This window comes from Anopheles ziemanni, chromosome 3, assembly GCF_943734765.1.
Source record: "Anopheles ziemanni chromosome 3, idAnoZiCoDA_A2_x.2, whole genome shotgun sequence".
NCBI lineage: Eukaryota > Metazoa > Arthropoda > Insecta > Diptera > Culicidae > Anopheles > Anopheles ziemanni.
The window spans coordinates 45667707-45692468 of record NC_080706.1 but is presented as its reverse complement, the minus strand read 5'-3'; the positions used below and the strand labels follow the sequence as shown (position 1 = coordinate 45692468).

At 44.1% G+C, this 24762-nt stretch overlaps 2 protein-coding genes across 2 annotated transcripts; both read right to left on the bottom strand.

Annotated features, from left to right (window-relative positions):
- Positions 1-216: 216 nt before the first annotated feature.
- LOC131284864 (protein unc-13 homolog 4B-like) lies at positions 217-13724 on the bottom strand. Its single transcript, XM_058313722.1, has 11 exons — positions 13576-13724; positions 8627-8927; positions 5536-5891; positions 5278-5449; positions 3855-4447; positions 3429-3656; positions 2863-3361; positions 2115-2777; positions 686-1116; positions 415-614; positions 217-338 (listed from the first exon to the last, which is right to left on the bottom strand). Exons 1-11 carry the CDS (start codon positions 13722-13724, stop codon positions 217-219), a joined length of 3714 nt encoding a protein of 1237 aa, XP_058169705.1.
- A 5523-nt stretch (positions 13725-19247) lies between these two features.
- LOC131284862 (protein unc-13 homolog 4B) lies at positions 19248-23936 on the bottom strand. The gene is made up of 9 exons (XM_058313721.1): positions 23607-23936; positions 23137-23477; positions 22300-22507; positions 21411-22228; positions 20822-21335; positions 20206-20739; positions 19688-20136; positions 19421-19614; positions 19248-19339 (listed from the first exon to the last, which is right to left on the bottom strand). Exons 1-9 carry the CDS (start codon positions 23934-23936, stop codon positions 19248-19250), a joined length of 3480 nt encoding a protein of 1159 aa, XP_058169704.1.
- Positions 23937-24762: the final 826 nt, after the last annotated feature.

The following is a 24762-nucleotide window of genomic DNA, read 5'->3' as shown; positions in this document are numbered from 1 at the left end:
AACACATCGCTGGTCTAGAAAATGCCACCATGCGCGATTATTTGGAATAGTTAGCCTTCAACTCCATAACAATGAGGTCATCAAATGTTTTCGAATCAAATCACAAGACTACCATTTTTAATAAAAAAATGCTCTATCGCATTTTAAATAAATCAATCAAGCACCAATTTACAATTTTATTTATGTATGGTGAACTTTTCGTCGCGTTGCTCAGCATCAAAGACTCAACGTACTCATGGTGTATGGCGCGATGCCCATCTTTTGCTTCAGTTTCTTCAGAAACTGTGTGGCCGATTTGTCATGGCTACGGTTTTCCAGTGCGGTTACCGACGAAGACTCTGTAGAAGGGGGACAGAGAATGAAAGTCAGGATTAAACACTTGAATCAATTCAGTCGCACAAAGCACCAACTAACCGATCGTGAACGGAAGGCTGAGCGGAATGGTGACGGAGGGAATCTCATGTGTTTCGCTGGCGTCACGCACCACCGGGATGGCGTCGAGGCGAAGGAAACACTCGCCGATGTGTTTCTGGTTCAGACCAAGCAGCTCCGACACTTTCACGTTCAGCATGAGAAGTGTATCCTTGACGGAATGTTGAACTGGATTGATTTTCCTGCAACGACATCGGATGTTGAATGTTATAGCTCAACCAGAACCGGTTTTAAATAGGCGCATACTACTTACAGTGTGAACGATTCGTTGTAAGTGGGGGAGAAATTCTTCGACTTGGTTTTCGTCTTCAGCTCGGGCAACGCCGGCGGTCCGAAACGATCGGGCGGTAGGACGTTGATCTTGACGTAGCTATCGCAAGAGTGCTTGTAGTCTTTCGGCAACCGCAGCTGCTCTGCCCGCAGCACCTTGATATGAAGGCCGTCCGGCTGGAACCAGCAGCGCACGGTCAGCAGCCCATTTTCCGGCTCCTCCAGGGCTTCCTGCTGCCGGCACCGTTCCAGGTAGTAGCGATGGATGAGCTCGGCCGTGGTGCAGCTGAAGGTATCCAGCCGTTCCGCGATCGACGAAGACTCGATCGTATCACCGAGCGTGCCGAAGTAGTGTGTGGTCAGCAGCGTGAAGCAGTCGCGTAGTCGCTGGAACGCACCAAGGGATTCCTTTTTCTGCCACAAGCAAAAGAAAGAAGGGAAGCATAGTCAATTAGAGTAAAGTAGACAATTGATAAGTTTGACGATTGGGCAGATTCTGATTTTAAAACTCTCCGAACTGAACAAAAGCTTATGGAAAACACTTGAAGACAATTGCTTCAACGAGTGAAAATAAAATTTAACAAAATTATATAACCAAAAATGAAAAATATACAGTCGAACGGGAAAATGGAGCGTTCACTTAAAAGAGAATTGGTTTGTCCTACACAATTCAAGGAAACATTGACAAATGCAATCTTTTAAATGTACTTTTGAAGCAACCTGTCCAACCAAAATACAAGTCGGGTCACAGCTATTTCCTGCTCGGCCATTGTTGTGGCAGTTAGTTTGAAAAGTGTTTACAAACATACTTCCAGTATGTGGAAAATCTTCGTAAAAATCTCTTAAACGAAATACACTGTACCCATAAAGTCAGTACAAGAACAGTCAGGCAAGAACAGAAACAAATGTTTTAAAAAAGTTAAAACGAGAGATTCTTGTTGTTACTATACAAAACTGCTCGATGTTTGTTTCACGCTAGGAAGTTTTTGAAAAGATTTCTCCAATTCGCCAAACGGGCGATTTTTTGCTTGTTACATGGTGTGCTGCGACCTCTTTTTTCATTGATCTTGCATGGTATGCTGGATCTTTTTTTTTATTGATGTTGAGATTTACCATTTGTTACCCAACAGTCAAGCTGAATGAATTTACACGATGCTGTTCAGCAATACTAACGATGGATAAAATGGGGTATTTTCGCATTCTGAAACTATAAAACACCCTATTTTTAAGAAATTGAACTTCATGCTACTGCGTCTAGTAGAACAACGATTCATCAAACCACACTTGATACTTCGTTCGATGCTGGTATTATATAATGTCCCCAAATCCCTTATAAAAGTCCCTGACCAAAAACACCTCCGCAAATCACGGAATCTCGGTAGAAATTCTGTTCGACAATAAAAAAAACTTACCTCTAATAGTTTTTTGATAATCTCTTTCAACGTCGGCTCGATCGTCGTCCATAGTTCCTTTTCGACCGCGTGCAGATCCGCTTCGGTCAGCTCAGCCTTAACCAGCGCAGCTGACTGTATGATCCAGTGTTTTAGCCGCTGAAGTTGTTCCGTTGCCGACACATTAGACGTTCGGCTCGAAAAAAAACCTCCAACACCGTTGCCTGTGGAGGTGGTAGTCACCGTTCCGCCTGCGGTCGTTGCGATAGAGATCGACACATCCGCACTGCCCACTAGCAGTCGGCACATCGTCTGCACGATGTGGTCAGCTATAAACCGGACGCACTTTTCACGCCAACGCCCCAATCCATCGATTGGAAGCATCTCCTCGTCCAGAATTTCCTGCAATGAAGTCTTACGGCCTGGGGTGCCAGAAACATTATCCGAGGCTGTGCCCTCGCTTCCAGCGTTCGTCCGTGGCGTGCTGTAACCGAGTTCTTTCGGTAGCCGGGTCAGACATTCGATGAGTGTGGTCACATTCGATACAACCATAAGCGAACGGGTGAGCGTGTCTAGCTCGGCACCGTTGAGTTCCCCCTTGATGGTACTCGTCGTCGTACCGTCCAAAGTTTTCACCTTCAACATCAGCCGGTCGGCATAGAAAATGCAGCAACTGCAGATATCCTGTCGATGGGATAAGATGATAAGATTAGCTTTGGGTGGAAGGGAAAGCTTATTTAAAAAAAAACATGCTAAAACAAATACCCACACCAATGCTTCGCTTGAGAAACTTTCTCATTTCCTCCTTATCCGGCCAGTCCAGCTGGTCCCAGAAGATTTTAATCTGTTGCACAATCTCCAGTATTTCACCGGTGGACGACGAATGCTTCCGATCCGGCACGACCTTACGTAGATCATCCTCCTCGAGCACGGTCACGACCCGCGAGAACGTCTTGATCGAGAACACGTCCAGATAGTACACGATGCCCCCGCGGAACCACTGGTGAAATTCGAGGATGCCCGGGTTGTGCGCCTTCTGCACGACCTCATCCGCCTGTCGGAGAAACAGCTTCAGTATTAGGTACAGCTCGAACACGGTTGAGCTCATGTCGAGGCTCTCCATCTCGGCGCGCCGCTCGAGCTGGTCCATGCGGAGCGTTAGCTTCTTGAACCCGTTGCAGATCGTCTGCACAATCGGCCGGAAGTGTGATACGATGCGGGCCTCGTGTTGGTTGCAGATCTCTCGGCTGTAATCGATGCCCATCACGCTACAAGCAAAATGAAAAGTCAGTCAATCGTAAATTGATAGCGCCATTCGCAGGGCAAGTTACTCACTCCTTGAACACGCCATCGTAGTACGTTTGTGCCCGGAGCAGATCCGCCTGGAGCACCGACACGAACTTGATCAGCGATCGCAGCTTGTCCTCGTTCGTCTGATTGCCCTCGATCGCGGTCGACAGTGAAGACTCGAACCAGGTCTTTGTCCCGAGCTGGACCGCCAGGACCGTTGCTTTTTTCATGGTGGAATGTTTCGTACAGTCGAGCGACACCCGCTTCAGGTTCCTGCAGAAGACAAGCAGTCAGTTGGACATTATCGCAAACGAAAGATGATAACGACGCCTTTCGACATTCGTCGATGTCGCGTTGTAGTTTAATGTCTTCTTCTTGTGCGATATGACTGATTGCAAATTAATAGACTTTGATCTCATATGTTTTTGCATGGATTACTTAAAATGTGTGTAAAGCTTTGAGTTCCATTACCTCACGGTTTCTTCGTCGAACAGGTTCACGCCCTTCTTGGTCGCCAGCTGGTCCGCCTTAGCGAGCAGATGCAGCACGGAGCTGACCGTCTTGACGATATCCTTGTCACCGGCCATCCGTCGCCGCATCTTCACCACGATCGAGAGGCAGGAAGGTAACAGGCGGCGCGTACCCTCCCAGAAGCGCTCCCGCTCCTCGTCCGTGGTCAGCACGGTGTCGTAGCAGGCGATCAGCTTATCCAGCACACCCTCCAGCAGGCCGATCGAGAGCGAGTAGGTCGGATGCACCTGCGTGTAGACGAACCAGGCGACCAGCGTCTGCTCGTTGGCGTTCAGGTTCGCACACTTGGTGTACTGCTGCAGGATCGACTCGCCCTCGTTCGTGAGCTTGCCGGCCCACCAGTAGCGGGCGACACTCGAGCTGCGCAGCTCGTACTCGAGGAACAGCCGCAGCATCTGCTCGTACTCGCGCTTGGCCGTTTCCTTCGGCACCTTGGAGGTGAAGAAGAACTTCACCTTGATCGTACCCTGCGGGTCCTGTTTTCTCTTCTTGGACAGGTTGTACCAAGAGACGAGTCCCGTGGACGTTATCGACTGTGGGTGTATAGAGAGTGATAAACATTGAACAATATATCGTTGAAAATATATCGTGTTGTACACGGTGAAGCTTTGCGTTAGAGCTGTTTGCGACATAAAGCTAACCTACCGAAAAGAAGGCTTGTTTTAGCATAAGTAAGTAAGAAAAACAAGCAGAAGCTAACGAAAGAAGACGTATGAGGGAGCAATACTATTTTTAATGAGTCATTTCATCCTAATACACAGAAAACTTTAAAAACAAGCAGTACAAAACAAGCGCTGTACTTGTTACGTTGCTAACACTTGGTTATCACTGGGAAAGCTGATGTAAATCATTGAGTGGTAAATTCTACAGGGGACTTTTGAAACTGGGAAAGAAGAATTATTTGATAAAATTTAATCAGAAATGGTGGGTCTAAGTTACGTGATTCATTTTAACAGAAAATTAACTAACGTAAAGTAATTAGACTTGTGTAATTCTGATTCAGATCCATAAATCGTTTAATGAGAATTTCATGAATCCCAAAATTTCCTTGCTGTTAAAAGAACAGAAAAGTAAAGCCCAAAAAATTCATGAAAGAATGATGAAGATTCGCGAAAGGTTCATGAAAAATTCATAAACATTCATTAAGATTTCGAAAGATTTACCAAGATTCAAATCGCAAAAGGTGAATGAATTAATCTCAATAAATCTTAGATGAAGAACACTAGAATAGAATACAAATTGGGAGTTGGGTTGTGAAAAATAAATGTTTCGAACCATTGACACACGAGGATGGAATTATTGAGAATCAGCACAAACTCATTTCATTTCTGTAAATGTTTTTCGTGCGGATGAAATTAATTACCTCCAACGGGATGCTTGCCCGGCCTATCCTTTTGCACTGCGATGCCACTGGTTTGAAGAAGAACAGCAGGTACTTCCGGGCGATCCGTAACGAGCGTTGCAGTTTGCTCGGGTTCCCGGAGCTGTCGTACACCTCGATCAGCAGTGTTTCCTTCGTGTCCTGTTTGACGGCACTGTTGAAAACAAAATGACCAACTGATTTCTGGTTCGAATCCAAACTCCAAACGATCCTCGACTGCAAAATCTAAAGGCTACCTACACCGGAAACTGTTGATTCCAGGACGGATTGAGCGTGTTTGCGATCGTCGCCGTTCGGTGCGTTTCGCGCGGCTTCTCCTGCAGGTACACGATCACAAACGCATTCGGAAGCTGCTCGGGAACGACGTCCACTTGGGGTTTGCTGTTGAGTTTCGCCTCCAAAACCTCCACCCGTAGATAGATGTCCTGAGCCAGCATCGATTCGACACGCTGCTCCAGCTGAGCACGCCGGTTGTCGTCGAAACCGAACACTTCTTGGGTGTACGATTGGAGCGTCTTTTCCGTGACCTTTTTCTGCCGATCGATAATGTTGCCCTGTTTGATTTCGTGCAGTATCTTCTCGTATAGCACATCGAGCTGGAGAAGGAATGAAAGCGAACAAAGTGAATTTGGTAAGAAGTGAATTTTACAATCGATTAACTGTTTCATTTCAGGAAAGGTTGACTTATTCCATCTATTTTTGAAGGCGTATACAAATTATTATCAATTTGAAATAAGTGTCTAAATAAAGCAACTATAAATCCCAGATTTCAAGCTGCAAAAAAATATTTATAACGATGCACGTAAAAGTTCTATCATCAGACTAACGCCACCTACTCATTGATTTTATAAAAATGCGCATCGATATAACAAATGGTCAGTCAACTAACATTGTCAACTTACATTGTTCTCCAATCAAGTCCTGTTGTTTTTAAAAACATGTTCGATAGTTTGTTATGCACTTCTGAGTCACTATCGACCCTTCGACTTACATTTGAGAGACTCAGTACTCAAAAAGTGTACAACTTGTTATCCCAAACTTTTTTATTGCTACCGAACAATGTGTATAATAATGATGGATGCCAGGTTTTAACAGTTTTAAAACATCGAGAGTCAATGCCAGATATCTATGACGCTTACGTCATTACAACTTATTCGCGAACATGTTCGCATCATTTACTTTACATCTTTAAATTAGACCGCTGATAACTCCGTCCATCAGTCGTCACTTGCTTCTCACACCATCGATAGTCCATTAGCCGCACACCTCGGTGCCATGTTGAGGAGATTATTTTGTTTTTTTTTCAATCTCGCATTCCACGATCAAATTCAGGGAGGGGTTGGGAGAAAGAACTGAAATGAATAATTATTCTGCCTACTTCGATAGCTTTACCACATTAGCCCTGTCGAGAATGATGAGAAATAGCTCTCTGACCACGGGCGAATCGAAACAGATGTTGTGTCTGTTCACATGTTACACGCGGTCAACGATTAGTCGGTGGTCGAGGACGGATAGGGTCAAGCTGGCGTTTAAAAGGCCGGTCGCCAGTGTCACTTGTGTCTTTGGGTATGACATGTGGTTACATACGTCGCAACAAACAACACAAACATATCCAGGGACTGCGGTGACTTTCAGGGATTTCCGCGTACACCATTTTCCCCAAGCCTTCGGTATGATTTGTTCGGTGAGAGAAAAGAAAAACCATTTGACACAGATGAGTAGGTCGTATGTCTGGTATGGAATAACTCTCCAAGAGGGGGGTTTCCATTATTTCATCTCGTACGATCGTACATTTTCACTGTCCATCATTGGGTGTTGTATTTCGCAGACCCAGTGCAACTGTTCTTAGACTCCACCACACATGCCAAGGACGGCACGGAGAGGCATAAAAATAGCATTGCGAACGCGCTGACGCCTGCACTATAACAAGCGATAAATAACATTAAACAATTATCAACCAGCTCATGTGGGGCACAAACGTTCGCCTACGATTGCGCCGTCGGCTGCAAAGTTGCAACTTTCTTCGACAGCTGCACCGTGTATCTACTCGTTCTACGAGATTAAACAATTCTGATTTCGCCCGTCCGGTCGATCTTGCTTGAAACGCGAAAAAGAACATGATTAAAAGGCAGCAAGCGAAATGGAACAACTTCCGCAATTCAATCTTACGCCCTCCAATGGGGTGTCCGCGTTGAGCTCATTCGTCCACTTAAGATTTGCATTTATTCGCCTTCGAGTTGAATTTTGCCTTAATTGCGTCTTCGACCATCCTAACCGTGGTGCGGGGGAATTACCCTAAGATTTCCCGGGTTGTGAAGTTTTGGTGCACTTTTTTTCTTGTGCAGCACATGACTCACGTAGCCGTTTGCGAACATAATTGGAGCACGAACTAAGTGACCCTTTACCGCGTCAGTACATCCCCAGCGTCATTCAGTGATGCATCTTGAGAGTCACCTCGGAAATTCTCACAAAGGAGGGCTACCTAACAATCGATCACCTTCTTACGCCCAAACATCTTATCTCCGATCGATGGTCGTTGACGGAAGCACGTCAATGTTTGGTGCTAATTATGGATCACACGATCGCATAGCGTTGCACCAAACTCAACCAAAAACCCAAACCATTTGGGCCATTACTGTCAATTTCTAACGGCTACACTTGAGTGCCGAATGGATCGATAGAACCATGTCACGGCATTTTTCGGCAGCCAGTGTGGCGCAGTGATCTTCGTCGAAAAATGTCTTTAAAAATAGTCCTTCACTTGGAAGGAACATTGTGGGGGCCGCTGTTTTGCGGAACTGGCGGAGGTTACGCTAAGCCTTGTGCTTCTTGCTTGTGACTGCGAGTTTTTCCGTTTTAAACCTACCCGGCCGTTAGCGATTCTGGGTCGTTAATTGCTAATACGATGTTGCGAATTACTTCGTTAAGATTCCGGATCTATATCTTTCTGTCCGTTCCGCACTCTTCCTCTCCTTCATAATTGCGTCCGTTTGATTTAGATGTCTTCGTAACCGATCTATATCCCATCACACTCGTGCACGTTCCTTAGGTTCTGCCAGTGCGGATCGCTTAGGAATCCTCCCTGATTCCGCCATAAAACAAAGTACGGACTGCAAAAAACAAAAGCCGGTACACCACCACAACCCGACCAAGTATCTCTCTCGCGAACTAGATGTGGTCGCGGGTCGGTTATTTATGGAAACACAAAGAAACACCATTCACCAGCTGGGTCGAACCAACGCACACCGCAGTGCAGCGCAATCTTTTGCCACTGGCGTAAGGGAATTGTGCCCCCCTCATGACCCCCTTCTTACATACCGCTACCACTTACTTCACTTTCGGTTGCAACTGATTGAACCCGGCCCGATGGAACTCCGTTCGCGACGTTCGTCTTCGGAGCTCCCCAGGCGGTAACCGGAGGCGACTGGGCTGCTGTTGATGATGATGATGCTGGGGTAACCGAAGAACCAGCCTTCGCCGCATCACCTAGCCCCCGGGTCGAGGCGGGCGGGGAGTCCGATTCTTCGCCGTGCGGTTGGACGGGTTTGTTTACTTGAAGCAGAAACGCGTCCGATCGCTGCTTGAGCAGGGTGCCGAACTTTTCGAAAAAATGCTTCCGCTTCACTTGTTTACTGTGGATTAGAAAGAAAGAAGGAGGAAAAACAAGGGGTGAAAAAGACTTGCTGGTCAGAAACGGCGTGTTAACTGGTTCGATGGCGTCCAATTCTGTACGATAAAGAAACCACCATTGCACTAAAAACTAAATTTATAGACGGCCACTTAAAGGGTACGAAATGGGCAGCTTTCGGTAAGCAAACACAAAATAAACACATCTAACAACGGCCGAGTTCGTAAATCATGAGGATGACCGCGTGGTTGGGAAGCGGCATGGCGCGTGGGACATGATTGATTGAATTGTTTGATGAACGACACAGGTTTGGAAAATAGTGCTTCGAATTACCCAACTTGTATCGTCGATCTGCCGTAACAAATGTGATAAAACAAAGTAGTAAATTAAATACGTAAAATTGAAAATAGCATCTGGGATCTTGCGAGAAAATTTGGCAATGCCATCAGTACAGTTTCGTCGTAAGAGTACTTAAAATATGTAGTATGATGCTAGGAGTCGATAGGACAACTATAAACCTATTCATCTCAAACATTCCACGTAATGAAAAAAAATGCATGACACAATATACAAAATCTTGCTAAAAATTGCTAAGCTGAGAACAATCATTATATGACTCGTTGTGTAGCTATTTTTGTAATTTTTGAAAGATTATTACTCTAACATGAAGTATAAAGTAAACATTTAAAAATAGAGTCACGAGCATATTTATGTTACTAATATTTACCAGTACACTGCTCGTCTGATCGGCTTCCAATTTATATTTATAAATTTAAAGCAGTAAAACAAGGTTAACCAGTTCCACAAGACACGTGTTTGATGTGCATCGCCTTGGCAACCAAAAATCGGATTATCAATCATAGACCATCAATGTTGGTGCACAGTGGATTATCCTACCGAAAAGCGATCCTAGCTCGAACTCCCAACCGGTTTTTCTAACCCTTACGCCCTGCTAAGCAACTTTGTCCAGCCTCTGGTGGCAGCCACACATACAATTAGAAAAGTTGTGAATATGTGTATAATTTAAAAACAGGTTTCTCGCGAGGCTTGTTACAGTCTGCCCCCATAAGCCATAAATAAAAATTATGCACAAGCGTAATACGCAAGGGGCAGGAAATGTCAGTAACTCTAGCACCGTTGTGGACGACCTTAGAGCTGTCGGTGCCGGCATGCAATCAGTATGCAGATAAAAGAGAAGGTTTGGAACGAAGCGATTCTCCTAAGGAACTGATTCGTGACAGTGAATTTCTCTCGCCCTATTCCGGGAGCCAGCGTCTTGATAAGCATCGACGATCGTCGATCGTGCGACCGACTGTCGTCATTAGATCACCTTACCGTCAATTATCAAACGGTAATTACCGGGGGCATTTCAAAGGGAAACCCGGGAAATTATGTCACCCAACGCGCCCCGCTCTGGTGAGTGTTTACTCCACTTGACCAAACTACCACCAGGTGGATAATCAGGCCGGCCGCACAAAACCCGGTGATGAAATGTCGGAAAACCATGGATCATCGTGGTGAAAGGTCACTGTGGGGATTTTGAGCAAACGGCACGAGTACGGCTGGGAAAGTAAATATTTACCTTCCGGTTGGAAATCGGCTCATAATGTGTGCCGGGTCGTTTACCAGGTGTGCGTGTGCTTAAGGTATACACGTTGTTGATATTTAGAGAGCAATGGCATCTTGTGAATTACGAAATTCAACTCATCACACCGCGACTGGTTCTATATCGAAGTCAAGAGTAAGAAATATCGTCATGATAGACATTAATTTTGAAGAATTAAATTTCACCTCATTCGATGTCCTTTTAAGAAAAAATAATTTGATTCTTAATTTTTATTTTATATTTTTATATAATTTTTATATTACGCCTTTATTTCAGTAACATTTTGAATGTTATTTTAAAGGCTTGTTGATCAACGAAAAAGAAACCACTTTGTAAGATATTCTTGGCCTTATTGCAATGTATTACATGCCCTATTTTTTTTCTCAAATATAAATTCGACAATGAAATTCTTTCATGAAGTAGTTTTTAATCGAACATGCTTAATTTTTAAATAAACACTTTTTTTCGTACGTATATTTATCATTTCAACAATAAGGCTGGTGAAATAAGTATTTATGATAGTGAGCTATTGTAAACTAATGTGCTCAAAGTTAACGTTTTAAGGAAAACGGTCAATAAATGACTAACTTGATCACTTATGAAAGCAAATGCCATTAAAATTTCATTTTGTAAGTGCATTCAAACCAACGTACCAATAATATGAAAAGTAATAAGTGTGCCTTAAGGTTTGTCTAACAGTACCCATCCACCTAGGCTAACACCCACTCTAGCTAATGGGTCTGGAATTTCTCGGTCAGTTACCGCCTATCACACGCCCAATTAACGCACGTTGCCTTGGTGTGTACCGTGCCGACATGCCCATTCCGCCAGGTGATTCATTCGGTCAACCGGTTTTTTTTTCTAACTTCCTCCAAAACCTTCAACTTGTGTTGACGACGGAACCACTTAGCAGATTTCTCCCAAAATTTACTCAACGCTCGCCTTTCGTGTTTCGAGGCTATCAAGGGGGTTTACGCACGCAAGTGTCGGTTTGTGCAACTGACAACGCCACTGACTCGTTATCCGGGGGTGGGTCAAATGCAGAACTATGGGTATTTATTTAGCGCCATTACACTGTGGTTTACTGCTCTTATCATCCGTATCGGTATCCGGTTGTGAACCAGTTAGGCCGCACTCCACAAATGAAAAATGCCCCAAGATACAAATGTAGTATCGCGTAGAATAGCGTGAGATTGTGAGTGACCGTTGCGATCATTGTACAGCATCACATCACATATCGCCGACAAGTCTGTGCCGAAACCCGCATTCAAATCATTGTTACGCAAGGTTGAGCGGGAGGAGATGATGCTAACGATTATGGCGCCGCAACGATGCCTGGCGTCTTATTAAAATTCAACCGGCCGGAAAGGTGCTGACGAACGCAAACCAGACTCAACGCGCCGGCCGGCCGGTTGGCCAACTGACGTCGGTACGGAATCTATCGATCTGATCGCTTCATTTGGGATGTACGATTTTATTGTTTGCAAGATGCAAAATCGTGCCAAGATGCGTGTTCGATCGATCGGGTTTAGTATGATGTGAAAAACGTGCGCAATAAAATCGAATATTTTTTTTTTTTAAACCCGTTCGTCCAGTTGAAACATGTTGCCACGTAACTCAATTGTAACGTTCAGTACAGCCTCACACCTTATCACTATTCACATGCAATAAGTAAAAATTACGTAGCTTTAGGAAAGATTGATGAAATAAAGGGTCCCTCGAGTACTTCTGATAATCCTTACCGCGCATATACGTTTACAACAATGCTTTTTTATCTGCAAGTGCATTTGAGGGCCAACAAATATTTTTATACAGAACCTTTCTTGTACTTCTCGAAAGGAAACAAAACTGCCTGGAACGATAATAAATCCTTGCTCAAGAACCCACGTATCTTGCCACGTGTGTTACTGTCAATTTAAAGTACCGGTTGACCGCGGCAATGTAGCTTTTTTATGCAAAAACCTTAAAACCTGTTTCGATCACACACGCCGATTCAGCACTTATAACGACGGCCGCTCTCCGATGCTGTTTTATCGTTTCTTGGGTCACCCTCTTGCATAACCATGCAAACATCCTTCGTGCTTTTCAGCTTCCCTTCCGCACTCGTCACCACCACGGTGTCAACTTTTACTTTTCCGCCAACGCATCAGCTTTTGGGGCGATGCTCGGTTTGTGAAATCTGAACATCGGACCAGAACAGTCTGAGGTGAATCGAAATGTCACCACCGTACGTGGGGGTTTGCCGGTTTTACACGGGGCAGGTATTACAAATTCAACTTCTTTGCAGTTTTCAAACATCCACCTCGTTCGTCTGCTCCTAGTGAGGGATACGTATCGTTTGTATTTTGATTTCAACGCTCTGAATTGAGGACCACATGATGAAACATTGCGCTCAGTCAATCGACGTCAGCCAATTTGTTACCGGTTTTCAAACAAATACGCTTGAGCAAACGGGAAAAAATATTTAGAATATGTTAATCAGATTATTAACTACTTGTATTTTAAAATAATGTAATTAATCTCGCTTTCTACCATGTAAGACAGTTGCCCAACAAGTGTGGTAGTGTACAAGTAGTGAAAAATCTAAAAATCCATCTGAGGTATTGAAAAGACCACCTAAGGACTATGTTTTTCGTAAATAATGCAGAAGCCTTTGATAAAGTGGAAAAATACAGAAAATGTTGTTGTGCTATAAAGCTTATTCTTGTATCGAACATTCCCCGCGTAGGTTTTTCCAGTATGTTTTTTGAAACATCATTTCAGCACGTTATGGCACAAAAAAGCTTTCGATTTTACTTTCACTATACAAACAAGCGAAAGTCGTGCAAAGGGAATAGGTGCCCCGCAACATTTTATCGAAAGGGAAATTGTAATGAAGAACTTCACACTGCCTTCCGAAAAACACCCGTGAACGATCTACAACGCGGTCCACATTCTGATACTTGCAAACAAAACCAAACAAAAACAAGAAGAAAGTAAAACGATGGGGTCGAAAACATGGCAAGAATTTCCCGCTTTCCCACCAGCTCGCCACCCGTTTGCTTACCCGTTTGCTCCGACAGAACTACCGTTCGGGATCATCGCACCACCACCGGCTTTCGTGCCATTGCTGGCCACAACTCCACGGCCCACCGACCCCGGTGGCCCTTTGTCCGTCACCCGCGTCGCATCATTCGCCACTGACATTTCGACCATTATTTCTGCGCTTTCTTGGATGGTTTGGATTTTACTTTTTTATTCGCTCACTGCACTGCTCCTTGTTGACGGATTGCTTGCGGTATTGGTGCTGTGGCCGGTATTTTCACTTGCACCGGGAAACATCGAACCGCACCGTGCGGCAATTGGCGAATCCTATTTTTACAAGATCCGCGTCAACGATCATCCAACCGATCGCAATCACGTAATCGGGAACGGGATTTTCTTAGGGACACTTTACTTTTATCACCTTCTGGTGGTTATTGCTGCACCAACTTCACCACCACCACCACTTGCAACACTTGATTGTTTTTTTCCCTTCACTTCGACGCGTCACTTACGGGAGAGGAAATCTCGTAACAGGAAATCTTATCTAGAAACAAGATTTTATTACTTCGCACCATTCACGTTGGAACTCTTTGTTGGACAGCGCAAAGGCCAAGAAGTAAGCCCGTACCTGTATTCTTGAGACGCACGACCTTCGAATATCCGAGGGGCTCAAATTAAATCCCCTGCCATCCGCTTTTAACCGTATCCTACCACCGGACAACGCTACACCAGAAGAGCTATTCTATTTTCTTATGTTCTTCCTGTAAGTCACTTTTCTTTTTGTTTTATTATCTTCACCTCGCTTGCTTGCTTGACGTTGTGTTTTCTTGGTTACTTGCGTGTCTTTTTTTTTTAGAAAGACCCCGCCGGAAGGCACGCACTTCACCAAGTAATTCAGCTAAGCACAAAGCGCTACAGCAACACTCCGATCACGACGTTCGCGTACGCACCGCGGCAAGATCTTCGTGCAGCCATCCCTCGCGGAAGCTCAAACGAGTCTGACCTGCGAACCGCTTCGTACAACAATCGCAAGCGGTTCGAGATTCGATCGCGGCCGGTACACATGAGAGGGACAGAGAGCGTGTGGACCGGTACAGATCGTGCTCGACACGGCGACGTTTCACTTTTGCCGGCTACTGAAATGGATGGGTATGCAGTTGAGAGAATTTTTAATTTAATTTTTATTGTATTCCCGGTTGACAGAAATTGACATTGTTGCTGGTACTATGTAGTTCCAGCAAGAGTCCCAGCAATCTGCCATGGAAAAACTTGCTGGTACTACATGACAGCTGCAAAAAATTTGAATTTTTGTCAACCGGGTTCTTATTAATCTTTAAATCTTTATTTCAATTTAAATGTACGTTTCAATCGAACGAACATGCTGCGTGTTCTAAAACCCTGCTAGAGTTATACCAAAGCTTCTCATATTTTCCATACGTACTCTTTACACCCCTCTTCATCTGTTAGTGCGCTACATTTTTACGCTTTTACTTAATCTCTGTTGGCAAAAAAACACCTGTCCCCGCTTGGCGATTTCGAGTAAATCGTCCTAAAAAACGTCTTACGTGAAACAAACATCGAGTAGTTTTGTATGGTAAGTATACTTAAGTTCTATAGAACGATTGCTCGAAAACGTGGTACATTTGATTCACCCCCATACAAAAAGTAGAACGTTTGTTCGTGCGTAGGACGTTTTTTAGGGCGATATTTCGAGCTGCCGGGTCAAGGACAGGTAGCGAGGGCAACCTAGGTCCCGAGTTAGTCAGGAGAGGAGTTGAAACCTAGGTACAGAGTAGGAACCAGGACCCCGTTGCCAAAGGATAACGGGAATTACCTGGCCGGGCAACGGGGGGTCAAAGTACTGGCGGAAACCGGCCCTGCGAAAAGCACTGACCACCGCAAGCAGTTTAGACGAAATTAGTAGCAATGGAGAACGCGAAGGCACACCACAACATTTTCGTAAAACAAAAGTTGGCGCAACTTACACTGTACCCATAAAGTCAGTACACAGCAGGCTAAACCAGCTACAAAAGCCATTTACTTTGTAAGGAACCCATGTTTTAAAAAAGTAAAAATGAGGGATTGTTTCTGGCACTATCCTCTTCATTTTGATGTAATTTGGCCGCGATACGACTTTGGGTTTCCGAGATATGGTCAAAATAGTGCCACAACACCCTAAACACGCACCAAAAAAGTGAGTACACAGCAGAATGTTTCATCATGTTTTGTATTGTAGTTTGATTTTGCCTGGTATTTTGGTGGTTGTTTGAAGTTTTATGACATAAAATGAGAACGTTCTAATCAATTCATCAATGGTTGATAACAAATTCACTTATTTTTAGGCCCAAAATGGCCAGAAACTGACCTCCTTTGCAGAAGAGGTTTGATATCATCCGATTACATAAAAATGAAGGAAAACGGTACAATAAAGTAGCTATTTTATTGAACTGGAACATAAATACGGTAGTAAGAGTGGTTTAGCGATGTGAAATGGTTAGCCTTCTTGAAAATTTATCAAGAATCGATCATTTTACCGTCATACTGAATCGGATGAAGCGCATGATTGAGACGATTGTGGCTGCTGGGCCCAAAACAAGTGGCCAAACTGGTGGACAATATTTCATTAGAGGTATGGCCTATCAATCAGTGTTGAATCTATTCAAAAATCATGCACAAATTCAACTTAAAAGCATACAATCAACGTAAGAATTCTCGCAATGGAGCATCACCGCTGGCGATGTGATTAGACTCAAAAAAAAAACTAAATAAACAATTCCCTCGGGTTCTCAGAACAATGCAAGTAAAGAGCAAGAGTAAATTGACTATTTTTCGAAGGGATGGTAACATAAAAGTGTGGAGAAAACCCACGGTAGAACTGAATCCCGCTATACGCTAAATACCAAGGTGAAGGCGTCATAGTATGGGGCTGTATGGGTGCAAGAGGGGTAGGGAATCGGCAAATTATAAAAGCCAAATTGATCAGTATGTTAGCATAGATCTCATACACTATTGTTAACACTGTTTTGGCCACTAATATTGCGCCCAGCAGCCACAATCGTCTCAATCATGCGCCACATCCGGTTCGATAAGACGGTAAAACTATCGTTTCTCGATCAAATTGCAACACCGTCCTCGTTTTTCCGTTGCTAAACCACTCTAGCTACTGTTGTTTGGTTTATATTGAGTAAAATAGCATCTTCATACTAACTTGTTGCTACATTTTCGAACAATTGGATGATATCAAACCTCTTCTGCAAAGGAGTTCCGCTTCTGGCCATTTTGGGCCAAAAAAGAAGTGAATTTGTTATCAATCACAGTTGAACTGAATTAAAACGTTCTCATTTTATGTCATAAAACTTCAAACAACCACCAAAATACCAGGCAAAATCAAACTACAATACAAAACATGATGAAACATTCTGCTGTGTACTCACTTTTTTGGTGCGTGTTTAGGGTGTTGTGGCACTATTTTGACCATATCTCGGAAACCCAAAGTCGTATCGCGGCCAAATTACATCAAAATGAAGAGGATAGTGCCAGAAACAATCCCTCATTTTTACTTTTTTAATACATCGGTTCCTTACAAAGTAAATGTCCTTTGTAGCTGGTTTAGCCTGCTGTGTACTGACTTTATGGGTACAGTGTATTACATCGACAACCCTTAACCTTCAGATCTACAACCGCCTACCTGGGTAAGTTTTGCCCTTTTATTTTGCAATTACTTCGAATTGAACACTTATATCGACTCGAAATTCCTGGAATGCCTCAAACAATATGTTTTCTGTCATTCTGCCGAAAACCGACTTTTTATTTTTATTCTAAGTATTTTTTTACACCATTTTTCGATTTATACCCCTTAAATCTACAACCGCCTACCCAGGTAAGTCATACGTTTTGTACGAGAGTTTATATTTTTCTGTACCAAGACAAACCACAAGTAGATGAGAGGAGGTGCCCCTCGGGTTTTTCTTTTTATATTTATATTGAAAACAATCCTAATTTATCCAAGACACACTATGAAAGACTGTTTTACTCCTCGAACTCATCGAACAATTAGTAATGAGATAAACTCGAAGACGATCTACAAATATTCAAATTATGCTACATTTTGGACCACACAGCGGCAACAAAAGCATTCTAGGTAAACTTTCATCATTTTCTACACAAAATAATAATTTATTAATTGCAAGAAAATTATGATGCAAAGGGTTGAATTGAATACAAAAGAAACTGTTATCGTTTGAAACAAAACGATCGAATTTATGTATATGAGCTAAGTTTTAAAATGTCAAGGCTTAAATATCAGATGTAACAATGTATAATGAAGAATTTCCTCCAGATATGCCACTGAATTTACTGAGGAACATGAATATTTCCAAAACGTAAAATTTAAAAGAAACATATTTCTAAATCTATGAAATTTCAATTTATAAGCAAAAATGTTGAAAGGCACCAAGAAGTTAATTCACCAGAAACTAAAGAAGTATAAACAAACACAATTATTTATTGAAAATGTATGGTTTACAGAGTTGGCGTTCGTAGATCTGTGGGATAAAATATATTTGAATGAAAAAATTACGTACTTATCGAATATTTAATATTATTATTTGAATGGGATATGTTAGAAAACATTCTTAAGTATCATTACTGAAAATTTCAACTCACTACGGCATCTAGAACAAAAGATATAAGCTTTAATCACAGCAAGATGCAAACCCCCATACAAAACGTATGGCCTACCCGGGTAGGCGGTCGTATGTTAACGTAGGTATTTTTGGTCGTGGACCTGAAGGTTAACGTCACGCCTCCATCCTATAATCGATCCAATGCTATGCTATTATCGCCAATGGGCGTTGACCTTCGCATATACCTCGCAATCAAACTGTTTCCATCGCACAAAGGCTTGTCGCCATCGCCGTAAAAATGCCGCCATCGCAATAAACGGATTGGCCATCGTATTGCATGGATTCGCAACGATTGGATGTATTTTATTTATTGTGTGATCCCTTTACTTAGTAAAATATTTATCTCTTTATCGCTATCTTATGGTTTTCTTGTAATTCTTAATTCGGTTTTCGTTGGATTTTTGAATTGAGCTGAAAAAAGCTAAACTGACGGAGCGAATGTTAATGCTTAAAAGCCTTTTCTTCACAAATATTTGAATTCCATTTAGATTTTTACGATGATGATTGATTTAGCAATTGTGTGATTGTAACGAAATAGTGAGAGCCATCCGATATACTGTAGATGCTGGCTCAAGGTGATGCTCAAGTAGAGTCTATCGGAGCCGGATACGTGCTAAGAAAGCAGGCATTAAAACGATCCATCGAGGAAACCATCCTGCATCAGGATTGTCGCCAGGATGCAGTCGGTGATAAAGATGTAAAGATTAGCAAGTATCTGGAACTGTTACTTGACTAATTTACATATGTTGAAATAAATTGCTATTGTGGGATCTGATACAAATACACATACCATTATTTTTTCACTTCGAAACATGTTTTGGGATCGTTACCACAAAGTAATAATTTTAAACAGAAGTTGGGTTTCCAGCTGTATTTTCATTCGAAAGATACGTTTATATTCGTATAACCGTGCATATCATCGTTGATTTTTCTCCATCCTCCTCTAGTGTGGCAGAAAAACAATTATAAATATAAAAATCCGTGCTGTTCTCCAATTCAGTTTGCCTATTTATTGGCCCATTTTCTGTTTCAATTTTTTGATGAAATCTTTAGCCTGCTTATCACCCTGACGGAACTCGAGTGCCCGAAGACAATCAATGTCTGTAAAGAGAAGGTGAGAATTAAAAAAAACACTGTTATAATATGTATGGGTGTTAATTGCCATAGTCGAACAGTGCCTACCCGTTCTATACGGTCGCGTTAGGACGAGATGCTTCTGTTCGATTTTTCCCGTGTCCTCCGAAACGTCCGCGATGTCGTTGAAACCCAGATAGCATTCAGCTAGATACTGGTTCGACATACCGAACAGATCCTTATCCTTGATGCTGAACATGATGAGTGCATTCGGAATGGCACGCTGTTCAGGGGTGAACGTTCTAAAAGAAAAAGGAAAGACTCTATTAGATATTTGTCCTGACCTTCGGGGCGTCTGTCACCGATCACACTTACATCACAAACTTCTCGTCGAATAGTGGGAACAGTGTTTTGGTTTGGCACTGCGTTTTCGGTTTGGCCACACCGATAAAACGCTCCTCCGGAAGGAAGTGTACACGTACAAACGGATCACACAATCCATTGCCATCCATCGGTTTCAGGTTGCGAGCATTCACGATCTCAAGCTCTAGTACGTTTCCCTTGAAGAAGCACTGCACCGTCAGCATGCCATAGGTCAAAGGTAACGCATCGTTCCGGTTCTGTTCCTGCAGCCTATCTAAGTAATACTGGTGTATGAGATCGGTTGTTTCGTACCCATGCAACTGCAGCAGACGCTCGATGTGGGCCAGCGTTTCCTTGTCCGCCGCAGTTTCCGATTCGCGGTTTTCAGCCGTCTTGAAGTTGGCGACCATCAGGTGGAGCGTATCACGTAGGTTCGCGAAGAAGGCAGGTGGTCGCCGTTTCTAAAAACATAAAGAATGGACCGTGTCAGCAGCCAAACGTTACGAGAACTAACCAGTATCTATACTTACGTCCAAATTGCTTTGAATAAGATCGTACAGCACCGTCGTCAGTTCGGCCCAGATTGCGTCCAGTACACGCTCAAAGTTAACCTCATTTAGCTCCCCGTTCAGTACACTTAGCGACTCTTCCATGTACAGCATCAACCGATCGAGTGAATTAGAGTCCTGCTGCAGCAGCTCGGCACCTTCGACCAGGAATCGACGCATCGCAGGGGCCATCTTGCGCGCCAACTTCTCCACCAAATCTAGGATCTTGTTCTTCTCCGTGTCGATTGCGTTGTCTAGTACGGCCCGTAGTGTGTCCTTACAGCGTTCAGCTTCCAGGTTGCTTTGCACGTCGCCAAGTTTAGACAATATATCGTCAACACCGAGTTCGGTGGCGAACGGTTTCAGGCTCTGACGAATGTAGTCAATGTTGTTGATGGCAAGGCACCATTCCTGCGTAACCTCGAACTTTTTCTCGTACACGTTTTCTACCTCACCGAGGGTTTCCACCCTTGTAGACATTTGATCGGCGTAGAAGACACAGCAACGGCATATGTCCTACGAATACAAAGGAACCAAAAGGCATTCAAAACACTACTTTTTTCTTTCCCCGAAGTTCATACTATTGTTTTGTCCTTACGTCAACAATTTTTGCGACGAAAATGTACGCCCCTTCGACATCCGGCCAGGCTAGCTGCTGCCAGAATATTTTGATCTGATAGAAGATGGCCAAGGTGTCGACGGCCGAAGATGAATATTTCACCGTTTCATCGACAGGCTGCAGTTTGTCCAACTCTATCGCCTTCTTTATACGTATGAGCGCCTTGTAGACAGCAATGTCCAGCCAGTGCGTTACACCGACCGTGAACCACCGATGGTATTCGTCGATTGCAAAGTTACTCTCGTCCGGACAGAGCGCGGATCCAAGCGTACAGAATCGCTTCAGCACCAGGTACAGCTCGAACAGCGTCGTGCCCATATTAATGTCTTCATACTCGATCAAACCACTGTTGCTTCCACGGATCGGACCAGCTTCCGGAAGCTCGATGCGCTTCAGCTTACGACAGATGTCCTCGACCGTAGGTTTGATAAGTTCCGCCAGCTTCAACTCGTACGAAATGTAAAGCTCTTTCGTGTAGGCAAAATGCATGATTCTGAAAGAACGATAAATGTTAGTTCTATGTCTACTACCCAAGGGTGGAAGAGAAATCTTCACTTTGGTTGCTTACTGTTGAAAGGTTGTGTCGAAGTGCTCGATGGACTTTTGGATGTCCGATCGGACCAGCTGGATGATCTTAATCAAGTTCTGTAGCCGATCCTCGTCCGAACCCGACTGCAGGAAATGGCTTTCCTTGATCCCGTGAAAAAAGTCCTCCGCTCCGGACACGACCGCACTTGCCAGTGCCTCGCGAATGTCCCAGTTCGGTTCGGAGCGATCCATCCGCCGGATCCACCCGTAAATATCCACCGGGAACAGGTCGGTTCCTTCTGGTGGTTCGAGCAGTGCCACTTTGGCGATGATGCTCAGCGCTCCAGCGAGCGTCTTGAGGGCCATCTTGTCTCCTGTGTTTTTCTTGCGAAGCTTTCGTACCACCGAAAAGCATGACGGAAGCAGCTTCTTCGTTGCCTCCCAGAAGCCCCGCCGTTCCTCTTCCGAGACTGCATGCGTCTGGATCGGGCTGACCAGCTTCTCGAGGAGCGTGTCGAAAAGTACGAACGATAGCGGATGATCATGGTGTATGGCGGTGAACACGGACCACTGGATGAAAGCTTCCGTCGTCGAGGAAAGTCCGCTCTGGGCCGAGTGCTGTGTGAGGATCGCCTCGCCCTGGATCGTGAACTTGCCCGACCACCAGTACGGTGCCACCTTGGACGATTCCAGCTCGTGCAACAGCAGTATGCGCAGCAAATGCCGATGCTCCTGAGCCGCCACCTGACTGTTTTTCTCCGAACTGAAATTCAGCCTGACGCGAAGCGTTCCCTGCCGCCGTACTTTGTTCTTTTTGTCCAGATTATACCACATCAGCATTCCGGATGCTGGTATCGACTGAAACAAAAAAGTAAACGATTGGTTAGACATTTTGCATTATGTTTAAAATTTAAATGAGTCGCGACTACCTTCAGCGGAATGCTAGTACGACCGATCAGTTCGTTGTCGTGTTTTCCGGTCGATGCGGTCAGGGCAATCTCTTTCATGAGCTTCTTAAATCCTCGAACACCCTTCACATCGCAGAATTTGCTCATTTTCTCCTTGACCGTTTCAGCCGCATCGAAGTCCCAGACTTCCACGATGAGGTTTGCATCGTTTGCTTCTTCAGCAATGGGTCTAAGGAAAGTAAACATAAATTTGAATTAACGAGAAAATGAAGGGCAGGCGACTAATTATCTTAAACATCTTTTAACTGTTGGTAGAATCCTCTACGAAATAGAAACATTTTCCATGAATCACTAGAGCCCGTTTTTTCCGGATTTTAATTTTCCACTCCGGCTAAATGGCAGTTTTGAAATATATTTTTTGATAAATGTATATGGCTTAGATTAAGTTACTCCCATATTTCAAAAACCAAGGGAAAATGACGGGTAGCTTACTTCAATTTGTTGGTTTTTCTGTAACGTTATTATACGAAATTATAAGATCTTTAAAAACTTTTGACATGGTATTTGAACAATCCAAAACAATCAAAATGATGCTCCAAAGAGAAAAGAAGAAAGTGTTTATATTTAATTTCATTTACTACACTATGCTTTCGCACCGTAAAAAACCATCTCGTAAACATGATAGTTAACGACACAATTTGGCTGGCGTGAAAATGTGAGAGTTTTATGCAATTCGTAAACAGTCCGCTTTCTCCCACTCTGTCGACCTATTAAAAGGGCAACGTGGAGACGTCCTTCACACCCTCGACGGCTACAACACTGAAGCCGGTGACGATCACCACTTTTGAATATACTCACAGTGAAAAATGTTCCTCCCACACCGGATTGAGCGTTGCCGCCTTGACCGAGGTGTTGTAGCGGTGATTGGGATTCGAGGCAATGTACATCGTGACGAACGGGTCGGACAGGCCGTTCGAGTCCTTCGGTTCGAGGTCCTTCGCCTCCACGATTTCCACGTTCAGCCGGATCTCGGGCGCTTCCTTACTGCGAGCTGCCTGCAATATCTCCTGGTGCTTTTCGTCCGACATCTTGAACGCTTCCTGGATGTAGGGGAACAGTACGTCCACGCTGAGCTCCTCATCTTCACAGCCGATGTTGTGGAGGTTTTCGTACAGAATTTCCTCGTACAGCTCCTCGATCTACGGGTGCGAAGATAGAAGGAAGATTCAATCAACGTCACACAAGGAGTGGACGGAATCCAGGGACTTAAAAAGCGCATGCATAGAAACACAACACACATATCACAAGAGAGATCACATCAAAATTACAGTCATCGAATGGACAATCTTGCTGGCCTGCTGTTCAATTTCCTCCTTCCGGACTCCTCGAAACGGATGGTACGGTAAGCGCCCGGGCCGAAGTGTCCCGGAAGCGGACGCGCCAGATCCTCCGACACTGTACGGATTTTCCGAAGCCCTCCGGACTGCACCCGCACTGCTACCCTCGCGTTCCGAGTGGCGACGAGCGATCGGTTTCTCCCGGCGATCTAAACTCCGAAAGGACTTGGTCAGCCGGAGCGTACCGAACTTGAGGTTAAACTTTTTGTTGCCACTCAATCCACCGCCATTTAGCAGACGCGGTAAGGAGTAGGTACTCATGGTTTTGGTCGAATCGATGATCTTGGCTTTCGTCCCACGCACAGAAAGGGTTGCCAGGGCTCTGGAATCCAGAGCTACACAGCTGAAGCGATCGTTTGGAACCGGGGTTTTCTTTGGGAGTAAGAACTATAAATCAGTCGAGTCGATACAGATGTTCCAAACTAGAATGGAGCGTACACAACCGAGGACTATTACATAAAACTATCACGTACTCCAATCTGGTAGACTTGTGTATTTTACCGTTTTCACCGACACTCATAATGGTTTAATTTTTGATCATTTTGCGTTCGTCGCGGAGGATAATTTTCACACCAAAACGCAAGTAAATTAACCTCCAACGCACAACCAGTTTGTGTGTGTTTTGGGTTTTTTTTTCGTTTTCAAATGCTTTGAAGTATCTTTTCGCACAAGATCACCACCGCCACAACCGTTTGTACACCTCCACGAAATTTGAGTATTTTATTTTTACATTCCCACTAGATTCTAGAGAGCCTGGCGCAAAATGATTTGTTCTATTTTCATAACACCGTGCAGAAGAACGGCAACGAAACGATGATAATATATATTTCTCGCTCGCGAACCGCACGGTTTTGAATGGACCGGATCTATTTCGCGCTTGAACCGGGATTGATTTTGTGCAACGTCCGGTACACACTAACATCTGCATTCGTGCACTAGTTTCACAATATTATCGAACCGTCCGTTAAAACCCACGGGCACAACAATTTCCCGGACGGGTGCACGGGCACCCTCCACCCGGATCGAAATGGTAAGGATATCCGGCTCCTGTGGCGGAACTTTCGAATGAGCGGACGATCGCGTTGTC